The following is an 18,829-nucleotide window of genomic DNA, read 5'->3' as shown; positions in this document are numbered from 1 at the left end:
AATGCAGTGAAACGTCTCCCTGGTGGCCTGGTACGTCAGTCAGAGTGGGTCTGAAAGCAGTTATTTCCACAGTTGGTATCTTCCAGTACTTTTTATCCATCTTTTCTGGTCATCCAGGTAGTGAAGGTGGGTTTTTGTCCTATTCTACTGGAAGTTTCTCTCTAATCTTCTACGTAGAAGGAATTTTCCGTTCCACTGTCGCCTTTTGCATCGTCTTCAAAAACAAAGTGAATCGATTGGTCAGACTTCATCGTATGAACGTTTTCTGGCAGTCAGGTCCCACTAATGAAGGTTTTGGTGGTCATTAGAAGATCAAAGACAACCTTTAGCTGTGGTCTATGAAGAAAAAGAAATGCTGCACAACTTCAGAGAAACAGACTTCGTCCCTCCCTCCCTCTTTCTCTCTTTGTGGGAGGAGCTTGTCTGGGCGTCACTGCAGAAGCTGCAGAGCATGCAGCAGGAGGCGATGAGCGGAGGAAGCGTTGGTGGAGATCTACAATGAGGAGGAACATGAAGCAGCTCCAGATGTAAGAACATGATCATATGCTTCATGTTGTGCAGCCTCCACCAGGACAAGAAGACCGCTCAGTGCAGCCCTGTGTGTTTCTGTGTGCATGCATGCTAATGTCTGTGTGTCTGCTTGTGTGTCCTTGTGTATTTGCAATTGTGTGTTTTCTAATGTGCTTCCCTTGTCCCGTGTTCAGCAGACCTAAGAGTTATGTGATTTATTAATGGCTTAATGTTAATATCTTGCACGGGTCTACTTACAAACAAAGATTAATGTCAAATAGTTCAAAGAAAAACTAAATGTAAAGAGTTTTTAACTGTTTTTTTAAAGAAAGTAGGATGAGTGAGATTGGCTGCATTAGCCTCTGTTTAATTCAGTTCAGTTCAGTTTTATTCACAAATTCACAACAACAATCGTCTCGATGGGCTTCGTACGGTAATTGTAAGGGAAACATACAATCAAAAAGGTTATGAATGCATAGAATTCAATAGAATAATACTCAACTTTAAACAGACTAAACTATACTGGCATCCCTGCCCTTAGACCCCCTTCTCTGTAAGGAAAAACTCCTAAAAAAACGGATTCCAAAAAAAACCAAAGATCCCTCAGGGGTGTCCACATGAAGGAGGGATCCTCCCCCAGGACGGACAGGCGATTTACCAGAACTCATAGAGAAGAACTAACTTATCTAACTCTACAACTACATATATAAAAGGCCAGCAGACGAGCTTCATCCAGATATAGTTGGGGGGACGGCCGGGGGGGGGCGAGCCGGAGACAGGATCCACAGCCAGGTGTAGGAGCAGGAGCAGAGATGAGCCAACTGGAATCTGGAAGCCCCCTCCAGGAGGGGAAAGTGGGACAGAACATGAATCACACTGTTGCACAGCCTTCAAGAGTCCTCCACAGGAAGTCACCATGATCCATTTATCCAGAACAAAAGCACTTCACTCAGACTCTGAGGCTCTGCTTCGCTGTGGTGGGGCTGCTGTTTACGTGGATGCACATTTGGGTGGGTACTTAACCCTTGTGCTATCCTATGGGGTTCAGATGACCCGATCTTTACATTAGCTGTGTTTACATGGACAAAAGTAATCGGAAAGAACGCCTGATCGGAAGAAAAATGCCTCATGTAAACACGCCGTTCAGAATACTCTGCCCCGATCAGACTTGTTCGGATCCAAATTTCCGATGGAGATAGCTGGTTATGCCGATTGTTGATCCGATCATTGTTCGTGTAAACGATACATTCTGATCGTGTGTCACTACTGCTCTGGTTTTACGTCATGCACAGACGGTGTTTCGCTCCAGAGAAGCTTTGGAGCACAAACAGGACCGACCGGCTGCTCCCCCCTCAACCAGCAGGCTCCTCGCCTCTCTCTTCTCCTACCCTCTTGCGAGGGGGTTACCGGGGTGGAGCATTTTGTGCCCCCTGACTTCTGGAGCCTGCGCGGTCCGAGCTCAGCTGCCGGTGGACGGAGTGAACCATATCTCTGAGCAGAGCAGCCGGGCTTGTAACTTTGTGTTTGAGTGGAGGGGAGGATGCTTTGTTACGTGTGGGAGGCTTCAGACTGGGATTCGTCCCGCCGCTCTGGGTTAGCGAGCTGCCCAACTCAGGAGAACCGTGTCTCCCGTCTCAGAGCAGAGCTCAGCCGTCAGCTCGCACACTGGCTTTGGGGCGGTGTGTGAGCTTTTCCAAGCAGAAATGTTGCTCAGTCCTCAGAAACCGTTCAAACAATCACATGGATTTCTGTTTCCAGTCCTGTCCCGGCTAAATAAAGGCTGATAAGATAAGATATTCCTTTATTAGTCCCACGATGGGGAAATGTCCTTGTTGCAGCAGCAGTACAAGTACGGAGAGCGATGTATAAAGAAAAAAGAAAAACTATGGAGTCATGATGTTAATCCCACATATTTACGCTCAGCCAACATGCAGATGGCGGCATTTATGTTCAGATCCAAGGCTAGTGTTGTTACCGTGTGTTAGCCTCTCTCAGTCCCGGCTTCTTTCAGCTCCGTTCTTCCACAAAGAAAGCACTGACCACATGGATTAAAATTAAAATGATGAGCGAACAGGCGCTTCAGAATTCCCGTAACATTAACAAAAGCATGTTTGGAAGATCATCTGGTATATTAACCCTTGTGCTATCTTAGATGACCCATCCTTCCATTGAGGTGTTCTCCCTACCATGACAAAGGTGGATAAAGGTGGAAAGATTTCATGTAATCCATGGACACCAGTGAAGATCACAAATCATTGAAGAGAAAAGGTTCAGAGCACTGTCTAGTGGGTCTAAATGACCCAAGTCCCAATGGTAAAGTGCCTAGCATAGAACAAGGGTTAGATGTATTGTTTTTTTCAGCTCACTGAGAAAACCAAAATAGGATTAAATGAGGAGCTTTAAAATGACTGAACACAACAAAGACCTCACAGTGTGTCTGCATCCGGATGTGTTTCCACCCATCCGTTTACTTCCGCTCATCTGGGTCATGAGGGTAGCAGTCGAAGCACTTTCCTCTTCCTGGGCTCTTTCTCCAGCTATTCTGGGGGAATCCCAAGGCCATCCGAGAGATCTAGCGTGTCCTGGGTCTTCCCCAGGTTCTTCAACCCCCATGGGCCATGCCTGGACTCCTCCCCAGGGAGGTGTCCCGAAGGCATCCAGACCAGGAGCCTGAGCCACCTCAATGTGGAGGAGCAGTGGCTCTACTATGACCTCCCTGGGGGTGACTGGGCTCCTCACTTTTTTACAAGGGTAATGCCCACCCACCCTGCTGGGGCAATTCATTAGGTCTGCTTGTATCCAAAACCATGGACCAGGCCGGCCTCCTGCTGGTTCTCCAGAAATCCTGCCTTATCTGCTGCTGATTACCTGATCAGGTGTGTTTAGCCAATAAGGAGCTTCAAAGGCAGGTTGGTTGGAAAGCGTGTAGGACACCGGCCCTCGAGGCCTGGATTTGGGGACCCCTGCTGTATAGCAATGAGTATGGCTCTATGGACCCCATACTTCCAGAGCACTCTCCACAGGATACCATGGGGGACGCAGTCGAACGCCTTCTCCAGATCCACAAAACACATATGGACTGGATGAATGAACCTCCAGCACCCTAAAGAGGGTGCAGAGCTGGTCCACTGATCCACGACCAGGACAGAAACCGCACTGTTGTTCCTGGATCTGAGGTTTGACTATCGGACAGACTCTCCTCTGCAGTACCCTGGTTTGACTTTCCCAGGGATGTGAATGTGAATCCCTGGTAGTTAGAACACACCATCCCGTCCCCCTTCTTGAAAAAGGAGGACCACCACCCCTGCCTGCCAGTCCCGTGATAGAGTTTCTGTGTCATCCAAGACACAGAATCCTGAGACTTGAGGAACTCAGGGCGGACTTCATCCACTCCCAGGGTTCGCTGTTAGACAGTCGGAGGGTAGTTTGTGTGGGCATCCCATGGGGATCCTGCAGGCACTTACGTATCACGTGCACGTCCCGTGCAAAAAGCATATGCCTGCAGTCAGTACCAAAAGCCCGCAGCCCTCGTTTAACCCCGTGCACCTGACGAAGGCTTTAATGACCAGTGCTTCGTGCACTGTTCGGTTCGGGATCCAGAGCCGTTACAGTAATAAAAAGCATTATCTGCATCAACACATTATGTTAACAAGATACTGAAAATGAAATGAATGTTTTTAAAAATGGGTTATTAAAGTCAAAAAATAATATTTAGAACTTATTATGACTCATCCTCAAATATATACACGGATAATGTGAAATCAAAGTAGATGAACTTTTGTTGATGTTTAACTTGAGAACGTTGCGACACAAGGGGGGGGGGGGGCACGCACACAAACCATGCGTCCACATCCATGTAAACGAAGAATCCCACTCAATGACTAATCAATCAATCTGTCTCTGCAGGCTCAAGTTATGGGTCTGACGAGTGTTTCTTCAGCCTCAACACATTCATAAAAAAAACAATTTCAGCTGGAAAAAAGTTACTTTAGTGTATTTCAGTGTGAAAAATAGAGGTGTGGCGTGAGACATCAATCAGTTGGCAGCCCTGGATCAGCCTTGGGTTGCTGCTGACAGACTTCCTTTACGTTGTGGACCTGACCTTTAGCCCCCCCCTGCTTCCTGAGCGTCAGACCGGCGTTGTCTCTGGTGCTCCACACACTGTGTGAACAGCGGTGTTTGTAGGAAGTGTGGCAGCGCATCCCATCTCTAAAAAACGTCCCCATCAATTATCCAGAACCACACGCCTGATGCAAAGCCCTTTCTGGGTCCTAGTGGCCTAAATGTTACCACTTCTGGTTGCACGAGTATCCGTGTGTGTGCTTCTGCTGGGGTTTTGTGCGCTTCTGTATGTATTGATTGGGTTAGCAAGCTTTTAGACAACCACAGGACCGCTTTTTTTATTTCATTTTATTGCTTTTACTTTGCAACTGTTTTGTATGTTTCTGTTAACATTTGTAATGGATTTTTAATGTAGTCTATAATTTTCACTGTGCAACATTTAGTAAACTTGAGCTGCTTTTGTGTTTAAGGTACTGTAAAAGTAGAGACACATTAGAGGCATGATTTGGAAGCAGAAGGTTTCGGGTGAGCAGAGCAGATCCATGAGGTGGTGGTCGGGGGGGAGGTCATGTAATCTGGTCTAAACTGGCCAAACATACTGGCTTTCTTCTTCTATGCTCTCAGACAGGTAACCTCAGACTTCTGTGTGGGACAGAACCAGCTATCCAAGTCCAGGTGAGGTAGGTGCGGCTCAACCCACCGGCCAAAAAGCTATTGGTCTGTAGTGATGATTGCAACAGGCGGCCTGCTGAGGATCAATGCCAGACGTCAGGACTCATTGAGGTCCAAGCCACACAGAACACATCCACACAAGAAGAAAAGCCAGAAGAAAAGGTAGCAGACTGAGAACACTATCAGTCCTAAACTTTGCAGCTCCAAAACTCCTGATGTCACTTCCTGTCCCAGGTGCAGGGAGGTGGTGGTGGTGAAGGGGAAGGTGAAACTGTGCTCGGTCTCTGGTCTTGTGGCTGCGCTCGGTGTCCTGGTCCTTTTTGTGGGTGTTTGCATGGCAGCCCTGGGCTATTGGCCACAAGGTGGTCTGCTATTTAGTTCTCATGCACAACAGGGCAGCACCGTGGCCTCAGTGACCTCCAGCAGCCCCTCACCTGCACCACAAGAAGCTCAGGTGAGAGATCAGAGTCCACAGGAGTCTGCACACCGACTGTGAGACCAAAGCCAGGCATTCTGTTCTGCATCCATCTGTCTGCAGGGAGGAGAGAGGAGAAGGGAGCCAAAGTCTAATGACAGCGACAACAGTTTTAACCTCACAGAATTTATCAATGGGACGAGTCAGTGGATTTCACAGAGTGTGCTGGAGGAACTTCTGAAAAGGTAAGCAAGTCTAAGGTAAAAAAAGCCTCTCCTAGGTTGTTCTGGTGTTTCCTGGACCTAGACAGCTGCCTTCATAGTTTAGGTGTGTTTTTCATGTGGTTGATAAAGGTTTGGTCCTTCTTGGAGACGCTCTAAAGCCATCTGTCTACTGAGCTGGACATTCCAGTTCCGGTCTGAACGTCTTTGCACATGCTTCCACTGTCAGGTTGGGTCACAACCGTGTTCAAAACTGACATGATGTCAAAGACCAGCAAACACGGAAGGTGGACACAGTAAATCCAGAAGATCAGTCAGCACATACAGAACTACCTAATGGTCTTCTAGGCCTTACAGATGGTTTACACAGAGACTCCTTTGGTTGGCCTGTGCTCATAAGCACTGTCCCCTAACAGATAGGACTATAGCAAACATCACAAAGGTTATCTGTATTTCAGATTTTTGACTAAAAATACACAGTAGATACAAACGCAGTACTGATGCATGAAGAGGTTTTGAGAGCAGATCTTCCTCTGAACTGCTAGGTTTCTTGAACTTCTCAGGAGCAGCTCTGAGTTTTGGACCTGGACCATTTTCTCTTTGGCTCCAGGAAGAACAAAGTCCAGAGGGTTTTTTGGTTCTTCCCGCGCACAGCATCAATCCCCTGCCTTGTCTCTGCAGATATCTGTACTCTGACTGGCTGAAGGTGTTTGGCCCGCTCATCATGGGGATGGGGATTTTCCTCTTCATTTGTGCTAATGCCGTCCTTCATGAAAACAGGGACAAGAAGACAAAGGTCATCAACCTGCAGGACATTTACTCCACCGTCATTGACGTCCACAGCAGCACAAAGCCCCCAACCTCTGGCCCCACCCAGCTCTCCTCAGCCAATCCTCTGAATGACCTCATGGACTGCACTCCATCAGAGAGTCTTAACATAAAATCAAGGGTTTGTCCTGCCGCGGCGCTAACCGAGAAGGAAGGTGGGGGAGGAGCCAGAGACAGTCAGCTGACTGTATGGCAAGCTGGCAGAGGCAGGAAGGGGGGAAAAACTGAGGGGGGTGATGGTGGGGGAGTCATCTTCCAAAAGCAGCTGGATCCTCTTCCAGGCTCGTCTCCCTCATTCCAACACAGACAAGGTTTCTGTCCCTCCCACCCCCTCACTTGTTGGAGCCCCCCACAGAGGGAGATTTGCCACTCATTCACATTTCCTCTACTCCGTATGTGCCCCCCCAGCCCCAGCAGGAGGCACTCGGTGTGCATGGGAAGTGGTGCCACAGGGGCGGAGCAGAAGGTGTGGGAGGATAGGCAGGGGGATGCCAGTCTCCCCCTTCCACAGCGACACGTCCCAGCAACGGGAGGGAGCACCCAGTCCTATCATATGTCACACCCCTCCCTGTCTCACCTTCTCCCCCTTTATTCCTCCACACAAGCCCTTCCCAGCAGAAGAAAGAGCTTCCCAACCGAGAGCAGAAAGCCAACCCCCAGGCAGCAGAACTCCCGTGAGAGGTTTTCACCACAGAAGAAGGGTCTAGGGTCCGACAATGGGAAGTTTTGGAGGGGGGTCTGCAAGGACCCCACATCAGATGTTATGTGAGCTCCTTAGCAAACATAAAAACAGACAAAAAGCAATAAATCCTGCAGGAATTTCACACGTTTCCCCAACACTTCTGCATGTTTTCATGTCTCTGCACAACTGATCCAGCTCAGGAGCAAGCTCTGCAGAAAGCTGATGACTGGGCTGTCACCATTAATCAATGAATTGATTACTATTCCTACCATCCAATCAGATTGATCTGTCTGAGGCAGAAAGGAATAGAATCAAACGATACCATTTAAAAAAATTGATTCAAAATGAGATAAATCCATAATCAAATTTGAAAAATAATATTTGGATTGAAGCGTGGTAGGTTTATTTGACTAAAAGTAAAAAGGACCAAGTGCATCAGCAGACAACACACGTGTGATGTCATTAACACGGATCAGTCCATCATTCCAGTCCAATGTGTGGACAGACTTTGACTAAAGTCATGTGACCATCCAGTGTCTAGAATGTTCCCTTTGGATTCTTTGGATGTGGAAAAACAACAGTGGTGAACTTCAGGAAACTAACATGTGAATGGATTTGACATTCATTCTAGTTTACTTGTTGGTTTGGACACAGATTTCATTAACCTGATGATCTGGAAGAAATCCAAGAATCTGGAAAACTGTTTAGTGGCAGGAATTTCTGTCTGAGTCTCACTGCTGGATGATCTGGATCCACTTTAGGACAGAGGATTGGATCCAATGAACCAATATTGAAAATGACAAATCGTGATATGAATGGAAATACTGTTAAAATGAATAATTACAACCCTACTTTCTTTTTGAACTTGACCTGTCCAGCAGCTGAGCAGACAGATGAGAGCTGAAGGCCTTTTGTGTTGGACAGATTTTACTGTCACAACAGGGTTTTCTGAATCTTCTGATACAAGAAGTGTACATTTGTGTAAACTCCTTTTGTACTGTATTTCTCTAGAATCTTCAGGGCTGTTCATTCCTGGTCCTGGAGATCTACCACCCTGCCTGTTTTCCAGATTTCCAAGCCCTGCAAGCTGCTGATTGGCTCGGTCAGATGTCTCCAAACTGGGATTGAATGAAGACACCTGGTCCGGGTAATCAGCAGCAGGCAGTGCAGGGAGAGCTGGAAAACATGCAGGGTGGTAGATCTGGAGGACCAGGAATGAGCAGCCCTGCAAAGTGATTGATTGAAGGGGGGTCTAAGGGCAGGGATGCCAGTATAGCTTAGTCAGTTTGTTAGTTCATTTTAGTATTTTTCTATTGAACTCTTTGTATTCACGATCCTTTTAAGTTCATGTTTCACTTCGAAGCCCATCGAGACGACTGTTGATGTGATTTTGGGCTATACAAATAAAATTGAATTGAATTGAATTGAATTGAATTGAAGTGAATTGAAGTGAAGTGGAAGTACTAAAGAAATTTGGTTTTGGTGATAACTTATTTTCCTGGATTCACCTTCTCAACATATTTCCCAAATCCAGTATCCATACCAATGACACTCACACAGAGTATTTCTCTCTTGAACGTGGTACTTGACAGGGCTCCCTTATCGCCTTTGCTTTTTGCCATTGCTGTTGAGCCGTTGTCTATTATTTTAAGGTCTGCCCCATTGATTACAGGGATTATTTGTGAAGGGAGGCAACACAAAACTGTCATTATATGGCGATGATTTGTTATCAAGTAACTGATCCCATATCTTCCCTCAGTTTTAAGTATTTTAGAGAAATTCAGTTCCCTATCAGGCTACAGATTAAACTTAAAGAAAAGCGAGTGTTTCCCAATCAATCCTGCTGCTTGTGGTCTCAGACCATCAGACTTGCCCTTTAAATTCAGCCCATTAGGATTCAAGTATATTGGTATCTATGTGACCCGTTCTTATCCCTTGTGCTATCTTAGATGACCCCCCCCCCCCCTTCCATTGAGGTGTTCCCCCTACCATGACAAAGGTGGATAAAGGTGGAAAGATTTCATGTAATCCATGGACACCAGTGAAGATCACAAATCATTGAAGAAAAAAGGATCAGAGCTCTGTCTAGTGGGTCTAGATGACCCAACCCCCAATGTAAAAGAGCCTAGGATAGCACAAGGGTTACGGTCCTACACAGGGCACATTTTTCAAAAAGCAGATTGAATTTTTCCCGGATGTGGAAGACAAATGCGACAAATGTCAAGGATCAACATGTCTTCTTGGTCATATGTTGTTTTTTGGTCTGGTTATTTTATTATTATATCTGCTGTTCTTAGAGTAAATATACAAAAGTGTCCACTTATTGCGATATTTGGTGTTCCTGACCCCTCCCTTCCTTTGACTGGGGCACAAAAAGACGTCGGCTGTTATAACGTTGGAAGTCTGTTAAATGCTTGTCTATTTCGCAATGGCTAAACGATGTTTCTTTTTTAATTAGAGAAAATTAAATACACATTAAGAGGATGCACACAAACACTTTACAACAAATGGAAATGTTTTATTGAATTCTATTCAAATGTAGAACTGTTACCCAATTGAGTGTGTGCCTGCTGTCTTTTGATCTATGTCAATAGTATTTTATTCTCTTTTGTCTTTCTGATTTTCATGCTGAGATGGGCGGGGGTGGGTGGTTTGTTCCATGTACCTTATCAGATGTTTTATTTTTTCTACTTAAGCTATGTTGAACCTTGTATAGACAAAATGGTAAAATGTATCTCTCAGCTGCATTATTTACTTATACGGTAATAAAATAGCTTGAAAAAAAATAACAAAATTTGCCTTTGAGTTGTTGGCGGGACTGTTGGCATGAAATAAGCCCACCCCCACTTCCCATCACCCGTTATGCTCTTCCATATGTTTACCAACCCTAAACTAACATTACCAGTGCAACAAAAATGGCAAGCAATATTGGAGCTGTCCAGGCCCTTGTTCTGAGCCGGATGCCAGTTGTTTGTCACAAATATAAGCTTTTTCAAGTGGCTTTTATGTCTGCTCCTGATTCACGACACTTTGAATGAAGAAATGCTCAGAAATGCAATTTCAATCTTGTTTTTCTTTCTACTGTATGTGTCTTTCATCATCAGAAAAATGCTGAGACACCAAAAACACAGTTTTCATTGGAGTGGGTCTTTAACAGAGAATGCAAACTAGTGATCTAACAGGCTACTGAGCTTCTTCACACGCACACTTGTTTACTCCTGACATCAGCAGAAAGCATGTTAGAGTTTGGTGGCACAGATTACTCAAAGAAGAGTCTCTTTTGATTTTCTTGCATTTTTCACAGAAATGTACATTTTCACCATAAAACCCATGGAAAGTTGATTTATTTATAAGAAATTTTGGAATGTGCTGAGAGAATTTAGCGAGTTTCTTTTTTCTATTTTTTTATTTCTTAGAGTATTTGTCTTCTTGTTGAGCACTCTAACTAAAGGCAGACCAAGAAAGAACTCTGAATTGTGTTTGAAAGGGAAGCTCGACACACAGCACTACTGTTTTAGACAAGCTTTATTGAATCAGTGCAAATGCAGCAACAGGAAATCCAACCTCTGTCATATAGTCTCTCAGGCACACACGTCTAAAAAACAGGAAAATATAGGCAATATATTCTCTGGAGGACAAATATCTTCTTGTGTGTATACTGTTACTCCAGAGGATTCAATGCCTCAGCAGCCATCAACCTTCTTAAGCCTTCTTATCCCTTGTGCTATCTTAGATGACCCCCCCCTTCCATTGAGGTGTTCTCCCTACCATGACAAAGGTGGATAAAGGTGGAAAGATTTCATGTCATCCATGGACACCAGTGAAGATCACAAATCATTGAAGAAAAAAGGTTCAGAACACTGTCTAGTGGGTCTAGATGACCCAACTCCCAATGTTAAAGTGCCTAGGATAGCACAAAGGTTAAACCAATCAAAGAGGATCTTTTTACATCAATTACAGTAATTTTTTGAAGCCATGTTACCTTGCATTCAATTCCCTCAACAGACTGAGGGAAAAATGGAATACAGCTGAAGGCAGAATAGAGTTTTCATAACAAGAGTTTGACTATAGGGATTTATTATCCCTTGGTTGGCAATGCTTGAAGTTTGTTAGCTTACGTTCTTTTTGATACTTTTTGCTGTTGCTCCTCACGGAGACAAATGTTTTCTTAGTTTTCCATATATAAAATGAATATATCTTTATAATTTAAAGATATATTTGGTATCTGTGAAGTATCATATATCATGTTGTTTTATTAGCGTGACTCTATTATGCTTTGCTTGCTAGCTTGTTTACTAGTTATGAAGTGTAAAGAAGCCCTAAAGTATACACACACTGTCTTGAGTATGCTTGCCTGACTTGCATTTCTTATTAGAGCCTTCTGGCTGAGTTTCTCCCCATCGTGTTGATTTGTTGGATGATTGAACTACATCTTTAAAAGCCTGCATTATAGTCTCCCAATGTAATTACATCTAAGGTTGCCTCAAGAGACATACCTTGAAGAACTGATCCATGATGATGTCCGATTCCTCAAACTGTGATTTACAACTAAAACAAATGTCACTCAGTGGTTGGTAACAACCTTAATGCTGCAGGTCTTTAGGTTTGAAATTCTATTGTTTCAGTAATATTTTTCTTCTCCCTCTTTAAATCCAGCCTGAACTATTTCTTTGACTCTTTGTGTCTCCGTTGGGGTAGTAGGGGGCAGAATGGCTTTAAACTCTCCCTCAATTTGGGCCATCCTGTCATCCATCTTCTTTTCAAATTCTTTCTTGTTCTTCAGGACCAACTGCATGATACCATCTTGAGCTTCTTGGCAGGACTCCTGCAGCTTCATTCTCTCTTGCGTGAACTCTGGATTCTCCTTGTCCATGGCCATAAGCTTACCCAAGCTGCTCACTCTGTCCATCAGGAACTTGTTGGACACTTCACAGTAGGTCCCTGAGATCATGTGGACCAGACTGGCGATGTTGGAGGCTTCAAAGGCCAGGTTGTACAGCATGTCTTTGGAAAAGAGCTTAAAGTTGTAGGACAGTTTCTTTGTGTCTTCAGATGTATTCACAAAATTGTGCAGCGTGGTTCCAAGGCTGGTTTTCACAATGGAGGCCACCATCTGGAAGAAGCGCACCATCTTCTCCCACTGCTCCTTCACTGTACCCATGGCAGCCATCCCTTTGACCAGCATTTTGATGGTGGTGTCAAAGTCAATCTCTTTGATCTTGCAGTTCTGCATCTCAATCAGGATCTCAGTCAGTTCTCTTCGCTTCTGCTCCATGTTCTGTACAGCCTTCTCGTAGTACTGTCGTATTTGCTGCAGTTGTTCTCGGCTTTGCTCGATGCGGAAACGAGCGTTCTCTGATGCTCTCTGGCTGGCAGACTGACTTCCAGAGTTCTCCTGTGCTTTGTACATCATTGGGGGTTTGGGCTTCAAAGGTGGACAACCAGACCTTTTTTTATTTTTAGAGTCAAACTGTAAGGCATCTTCATACAGCTTATTTGTTTCTTTAATCAGCTCGTGTGTCGTTTTCTCATCACATCCCTGATCTGGTGCATATTTTGCCAACTGTTCACAGATGTCAATCCCTCTTTGGCAGAGACACAGAGGAGTTTCCTTTAGTTGACTTATTGGCAGAACCTCCAACTCTTTCTGAATTCTTTTAAGCTGATCTTGCGACCATGTAGTCTTTGCACGCTTGTTCTTCTGATCATAGATCTCTTTCCAGTTAATTCCTTCCTCACTTATAAACTGACTGAATGACAATACGAGTTTCAGAATTGGATCTGACGTACTCCAAATTTTCATTTCTGAAACCATGTCTACATCCTCACCTCCATGATCATAGTTTGCCTCTGAGCCTCTAGCTCTTTTATTAATTGCCTTGGAGATGGCTGCTGGAATAAAAGTGAGCATATTCACAGTGGATGCCAGTCCTTCAACTAAATCCATGGCAATCATCTCCCACCCTGATGGTACTGAATCCATGGCCTTTTTGAACTGTTCTTGTGACTCTTTCAGCTCCTTTGACATGGCGTCCATTACTTTACTGGATTGTTCATGTAGCTCCATAGCAGTCTTTTGTCTCATTTTATTCTCCTCAATTTTAATCTTGACATTTTCCAGCTCTTCTCCATAGAAATATTTAGCATTGACACAGGTTTCCAGCAGCTCCTGGATTAAATTAATAACATCTGCATACTTCTTTTCAACACTCTCTGCTAACACCACACATTCGTCTGCAATGCTGCGGATGTTTTCCAGCTGGTTTGGGAGGAGAGTTTCAACAATTTCATCATTTTCTTGAAACAGAATATTGACTGTTGCTTTCATATATGCTGGAACATTGAAGGTATAAATCCGGATTTGATCCATGTTCTTGTGGGCTAAATTGAATGCGTGCCAGGCTGAGTTACAGATTTGCATGAGACAAGCCCTAAAGGAGTCTGGGTACTTTATGAACTTGAATCCAGCTTTTGGGGGATTCTTGTTGATGGAGAAATCATTGGCTGATGAGATGAAGACCAGCTCCGCCATGATGGCGATGGAGAGAGGAGCAGGAGTCAGGTACTCCTCCCAGTTTGCATTGGGTTGCATCAACATCTGGGTGGTGTTCCTCATCTCTGCCGCAGTGGTCAGACTCTGGGTGGTCTTTGCAATTTGGGCGTCCATTTCCTTTGAAAGAATAAAGAAAGAAGACAGATTACAAAGCTGTTTGAGCTTTTAGGAGCTCTTATGACAGTGGACTAAAGATGTGGTGTGTTGTTGCTAAGGCTCTTTTATATGATTACACATGTAATCCAGACTCAGATCTCTTTTCATTACAACAAACTGGTACACATCACTGCAAATGAGGCACTAATGCATCAGTCACTGTCATGCTCTACTCTTGGATTTGGAAATTGTTTATTTCAAGCAATCAAATAAGAAATAATACCAAGACAGAAATGCAAGGGTATATGAAACATAGGATAATTCGTCATAGAAATTGATTGGAACATTTGCATACATTCATGTACACTAGTAAATAATTCAGTTATTACTCTTAATTATGACTAATTATATCAGCTCATTTGTGTTGAGTTTTCTCCAAAGAACAGTGAGAAACTCTAACAAAACGAAAAGGGAAACTTCCAAGGAGCGGAATACCCCGGAAACAGACCAACGGGAGTGACAGAGGAGGCTCTGATGCGGACTTTTCAAAATTCTGCCGCTGGGATTATAATTATTCTATAATTATTTTTGCTGGAAAGTGACCAAGATCAAAGTGAGACTCCCTGACGTTAACCAATGGATGGGGTGAGATCATTTCAGTTTTTCTTTTTATTTTGACTTTGGGAGGAATTCTTAAGTTGGAGCTGCTTCCGCGCTTAAAGGTAGAGGACGCTAGACGGAGAAATAGGTTGTCATTGTAAACACATGCACCCACATATATGGAAATATCATGAGCGCGGTTCATGGAGAGTATCTAGAAACTGGGAATTGTGCTGGATAAAGAGCAGGTCTTGACTTAATTGGTTGTTTTTTTCGTTCATTTATGTTCAATAGTCATTCCGCGACAATTATCGTAAGGCTCTAAATGAACTGTAGAGTATTACATATGGTGGCCAGATTGGGGAATTAATTTTTCCTTTTTTCAATTTGTTTTTCGTGTGTGTGTGTGTGTGTGTGTGGTGATTTAGGTCTGAAATACTTCTATCATTTCTAAAGGCCCGTACACACCGGGACGAAATTCGCCGGTGATATTCGCCGACGTTTAACGCCTCGTGACTAAACAAAGGGCACCAATGTGAGTGTGCACACCGGCGGAAAAAACGGCACGCGTCAAAGCGTCAAAAAAAAAATAATGCCTCGGGTTCGTTTTTTTTTTTTTTTGACGCCTTGCGTCGAAATCTATTCGACCAATGAGAACGCCGCTTTTGCACACGTGTCTGGAGCTTCTGAAGTTACAGTAAAACACAACTTGGGGGCGCTCAAACACAAAACTGCCTTGCTGAGCACACATACCAGCGAAGAAGATAGACGCCAAGTAGCGTCTACACAGCCGCGAAGAAATAATGACGGACACTCTAAAATATCCCCGAACCAAGTACCAGTTGGAGCTACTGGTGCTTGAAATATTCATGTTTTCTTTGTATGATTCTGACAAGCGCGTAAATACTTGCTCTCTTCTTCTGAGTGAAAAGCGACTTTAAGAAGCGTAAAGTTGCGCAGCGCCACCTTGTGTACAGGAGTATTTCTGTTTACATTAAGCGCCATCTAATGTCAGGGAATGAAATTGCATGTTCGCTCGGCTCATCGTCAGCGAAAATCGCCTGGGTGTGAACACAAAAAACGCTGGCGAATAACGCCTGGCGAATATTCGTCCCGGTGTGTACGGGCCTTGAAACAGTTACTGAGACACACAAAGCAGAAGAAATGGCTGAGGCTGAAACAGAGTTAGATTTCACGGCTGGGCCTTTTGTTACCCGCAGACAAACTTCAGATGGAGGATTATCATCATTATTAAGGACCTTATACCTGCAGAACAGTGAGGATGAAGGGTCCGTACAGGGTGATAATGAGGATGATGAAGTTGAAGTTGCTGAGACAGAAGAAGCTCATACACAAGAACAAAACTGTCAAACTGAGAATGACAATCTAGCTCAGGAGGTGGCAGCACTTAAAGATCACATGAAGAATCTAGAAGAAACTTTCAGAGCATCTGTAACAAGCTCTCTTAACCGAGAAAGTAATTTCAGGGAGTATGTGGACTTAGCTTTGCTACTTAGCTTTGCTACTTTGATGCATAGAAAAACTAAAGAAGGATGCGATGAACTGTTTATTGCGAATGGGTGAGAAATGGCAGAACCAACTAAAGAACTTAGGACTGAACAATTGGGCTTACACAACCTGGTAGAGCGGCAACGGGAAATGGCAGAGGAGGTCAAACGAAGAGTGGGGTAGCATCAGGCTAGACAAGCTAGGTACTAATAACCAATGGAGGAAAGATGCGCACGTTCTCCCGCGTAACATAGTCTGAGTCCAAACACATCCACTTTCCAAACCCACTGATAAGTTCACAGCAAAGCTTGCACCTAGATGGGAAGGGCCAGCAAAAATACTAAAAAGATTAGGACCTGTTAATTACAGGGTTGGTTGAAGTGACTCACAGAAGTAAGATACCATCCATGTGGTTAATTTAAAGACCTATCAGAATCAGAATCAGAAAAGCTTTATTGCCAGGTTCTGTAGAGCGTAGAACGAGGAATTTGACTTGGTGTTGGCAGGTGGTGCATCTGAGATAAGAAAAAAAAAAAGTGCAAACAGTATAACATACAGGGTAATTATCATATACATAGTAATCATGGGTTACTATGTGACACAGGCAGATAAAGGTATGTTTTGTTTTTTTTACACCCTGTGAGACGAAAAGGTCCTATGGTTTCTTTTTATTTTAGTGTACTTGTGTATTTCGTTTATTTGTGTACCCGGGATGGCGCTGATGTCACCCCTCACAGCTGATGCATTCAGCTGGGGATCCGTTAACTCACAGCATGACTTCCGGGTGAAAAAGAGACAGACAAGGTGGGGTTGATACCTAAGAAGAGCACTGCAGGACTCTAAGTTACAAGACAGAACAGATCTGACACCAGACCGCATCTGAATTTCCAATTCAGGGGAAACTTCTACAGGCAGAGGCACGACTGTGCTATGGGCGCTCCAATCACGCCCATTGTGGCCAACTTGTACATGGAAGAAGTCGAGAGAAGAGCCCTGGACTCTTTCCCAGGTACCACTCCAAGCCACTGGTTCAGATATGTGGACGACACTTGGGTCAAGATCAAAATCCAGGAAGTGGAGGCTTTCACGGATCATTCAATGCAGTAGACAAGAACATCAAGTTCACCAGGGAAGACACAAAGGACAACACCCTAGCCTTTCTAGACTGTGCAGAGATCATTGGAGAGGACAGACAGCTCCAGGTTGAAGTGTACAGGAAGCCTACTCACACAGATCAGTACCTGTTATTTGACTCAAACCACCCTTTACAGCACAAACTAGGCGTGATCAGGACTTTACAACACAGAGCCCAGGAGGTGCCCACAAGCTCTGACGGAAAGAAGAAGGAAGAGCAACATATCCACCAAGCCCTCCGAACCTGTGGATATCCCAAGTGGGCATTCACCAGATCCCAACATACAGGAAAACAAGACAAGAGGAAACAAGTGCCGAAAGGGAACAGTGTTTCAATTCCCTATATCTCAGGCCTGTCTGAAAAACTAAAAAGGATTTTCAAACAACATAACATCCCAGTTCATCTAAAACCAGTTAATACTCTCAGACAAAAACTGGTTCATCCAAAGGACAAAATTCCCAGCTACAAACAGAGTAATGTTGTGTACTATATATACTGCAAAGAGAACTGCAATGAACAGTATATAGGAGAAACCAAACAACCTCTACACAAGCGGCTTTACCAACATGGCAGATCCAATTAAAGTGGACCTGAGTCTGCAGTGCATCTCCACCTGAAGGCCACAAACCACTCGTTTGAGGACAGTGAAGTCTGAATTCAAGAGTGAAAGGATGGTTTGAGTGAGGAGTGAAAGAAGCCATCTTTGTCAAGAAAGGATAAACCTTCTCTTAATAAGAATGGTGGTTTCAGGTTTATTCTTCCATCCATCTACGGCAGTGTTCTGAAACCCAAACAAACCGAACCAGTTCCACCTGGGTCATTAACAGCTGAAAGAGAGGACCAATTTGGGGAGGGAGTCACTGGCAGTCTAAGGCACACCTGTGCAATAATCATGCCGTGTAATTAGCATCTTGATATGGCACACCTATGAGGTGGGATGGATTGTCTTGGCAAAGGAGAAGTGCTCACTATCACAGATTTAGACAGATTTGTGAACAATATTTCAGAGAACTGGTTATTTTGTGTATGTGGAAAATGTTTCACATCTTTGAGTTCATACCATAAAAAATGGGAGCAATAACAAAAGTGTTGCGTTTATATTTTTGGTCAGTGTATAGCACCCCATCCCCCTTTCCCCCACATCCCATCTATTCTAAACAATCCTTAATCTCTGCTGCACATCCACAAAACCATCCACAACCTCACCCCTCCATGCCTGTCCTATCCTCACCCCACCTGCCTCAGCACCACAAGGGGCGGGGCTTCACCTGATCAAACTTTCCCTGCTGCCTTACATCAGGAATGTTCACACCTCCCATTTTCTCCGAAAACCTTTCAGTTACACACTATAATGTTACCTTAAACTGTACAGTCTCAAGAAAAAAAAGGTGAGTCTTGAAGTCCACTTTGACATCAAATGAAAGAACGCTGAAGTTTGATCCGTCTTACCGACACTCAGTCTTTCTGCTGCTCTGCTCTCTCTCTCTCTGCTACTGCAGCGCTTTTTATTCTCAACCCCAGAATAAACGGATTCAATCAGCTGTTT

The 18,829-nt window shown here is 44.2% G+C and overlaps 2 protein-coding genes across 3 annotated transcripts; one reads left to right on the top strand and one right to left on the bottom strand.

The window, feature by feature from the left end:
• The first annotated feature begins 375 nt into the window (after positions 1-375).
• Positions 376-8,814, top strand: LOC144988215 (uncharacterized). The gene is made up of 5 exons (XM_078938363.1): positions 376-527; positions 5,197-5,406; positions 5,479-5,698; positions 5,783-5,904; positions 6,562-8,814. The coding sequence occupies exons 2-5, from the start codon at positions 5,300-5,302 to the stop codon at positions 7,475-7,477; spliced, it is 1,365 nt and encodes a 454-aa protein (XP_078794489.1). The 5' UTR covers positions 376-527; positions 5,197-5,299; the 3' UTR covers positions 7,478-8,814.
• Positions 8,815-10,897: 2,083 nt separating this feature from the next.
• Positions 10,898-18,829, bottom strand: LOC144988212 (uncharacterized). Of its 2 annotated transcripts, none has more exons than XM_078938355.1 (2): positions 18,733-18,829; positions 10,898-14,060 (listed from the first exon to the last, which is right to left on the bottom strand). In XM_078938355.1, exon 2 carries the CDS (start codon positions 14,055-14,057, stop codon positions 12,012-12,014), a length of 2,046 nt encoding a protein of 681 aa, XP_078794481.1. In that variant the 5' UTR covers positions 14,058-14,060; positions 18,733-18,829; the 3' UTR covers positions 10,898-12,011. The 2 variants fall into 2 exon arrangements, with proteins under 2 accessions (XP_078794481.1, XP_078794480.1); XM_078938354.1 differs by having other exon boundaries at positions 18,642-18,787.

This window comes from Oryzias latipes, chromosome 20 (assembly GCF_053564925.1).
Source record: "Oryzias latipes strain Hd-rR chromosome 20, Olatipes_Hd-rR_3.1".
NCBI lineage: Eukaryota > Metazoa > Chordata > Actinopteri > Beloniformes > Adrianichthyidae > Oryzias > Oryzias latipes.
Note: the sequence above shows the minus strand (reverse complement) of the source record. Positions and strands in the feature narration are given on the sequence as shown.

Coding starts and splice junctions, on each gene's coding strand:
- LOC144988212 (XM_078938355.1), bottom strand. CDS start 14,057: ATGGACGCCCAAATTGCAAAGACCACCCAGAGTCTGACCACTGCGGCA.
- LOC144988215 (XM_078938363.1), top strand. CDS start 5,300: ATGATTGCAACAGGCGGCCTGCTGAGGATCAATGCCAGACGTCAGGAC. Junction 5,407..5,478: donor AAGAAAAGCCAGAAGAAAAG/GTAGCAGACTGA, acceptor TTCCTGTCCCAG/GTGCAGGGAGGTGGTGGTGG. Junction 5,699..5,782: donor CTGCACCACAAGAAGCTCAG/GTGAGAGATCAG, acceptor ATCTGTCTGCAG/GGAGGAGAGAGGAGAAGGGA.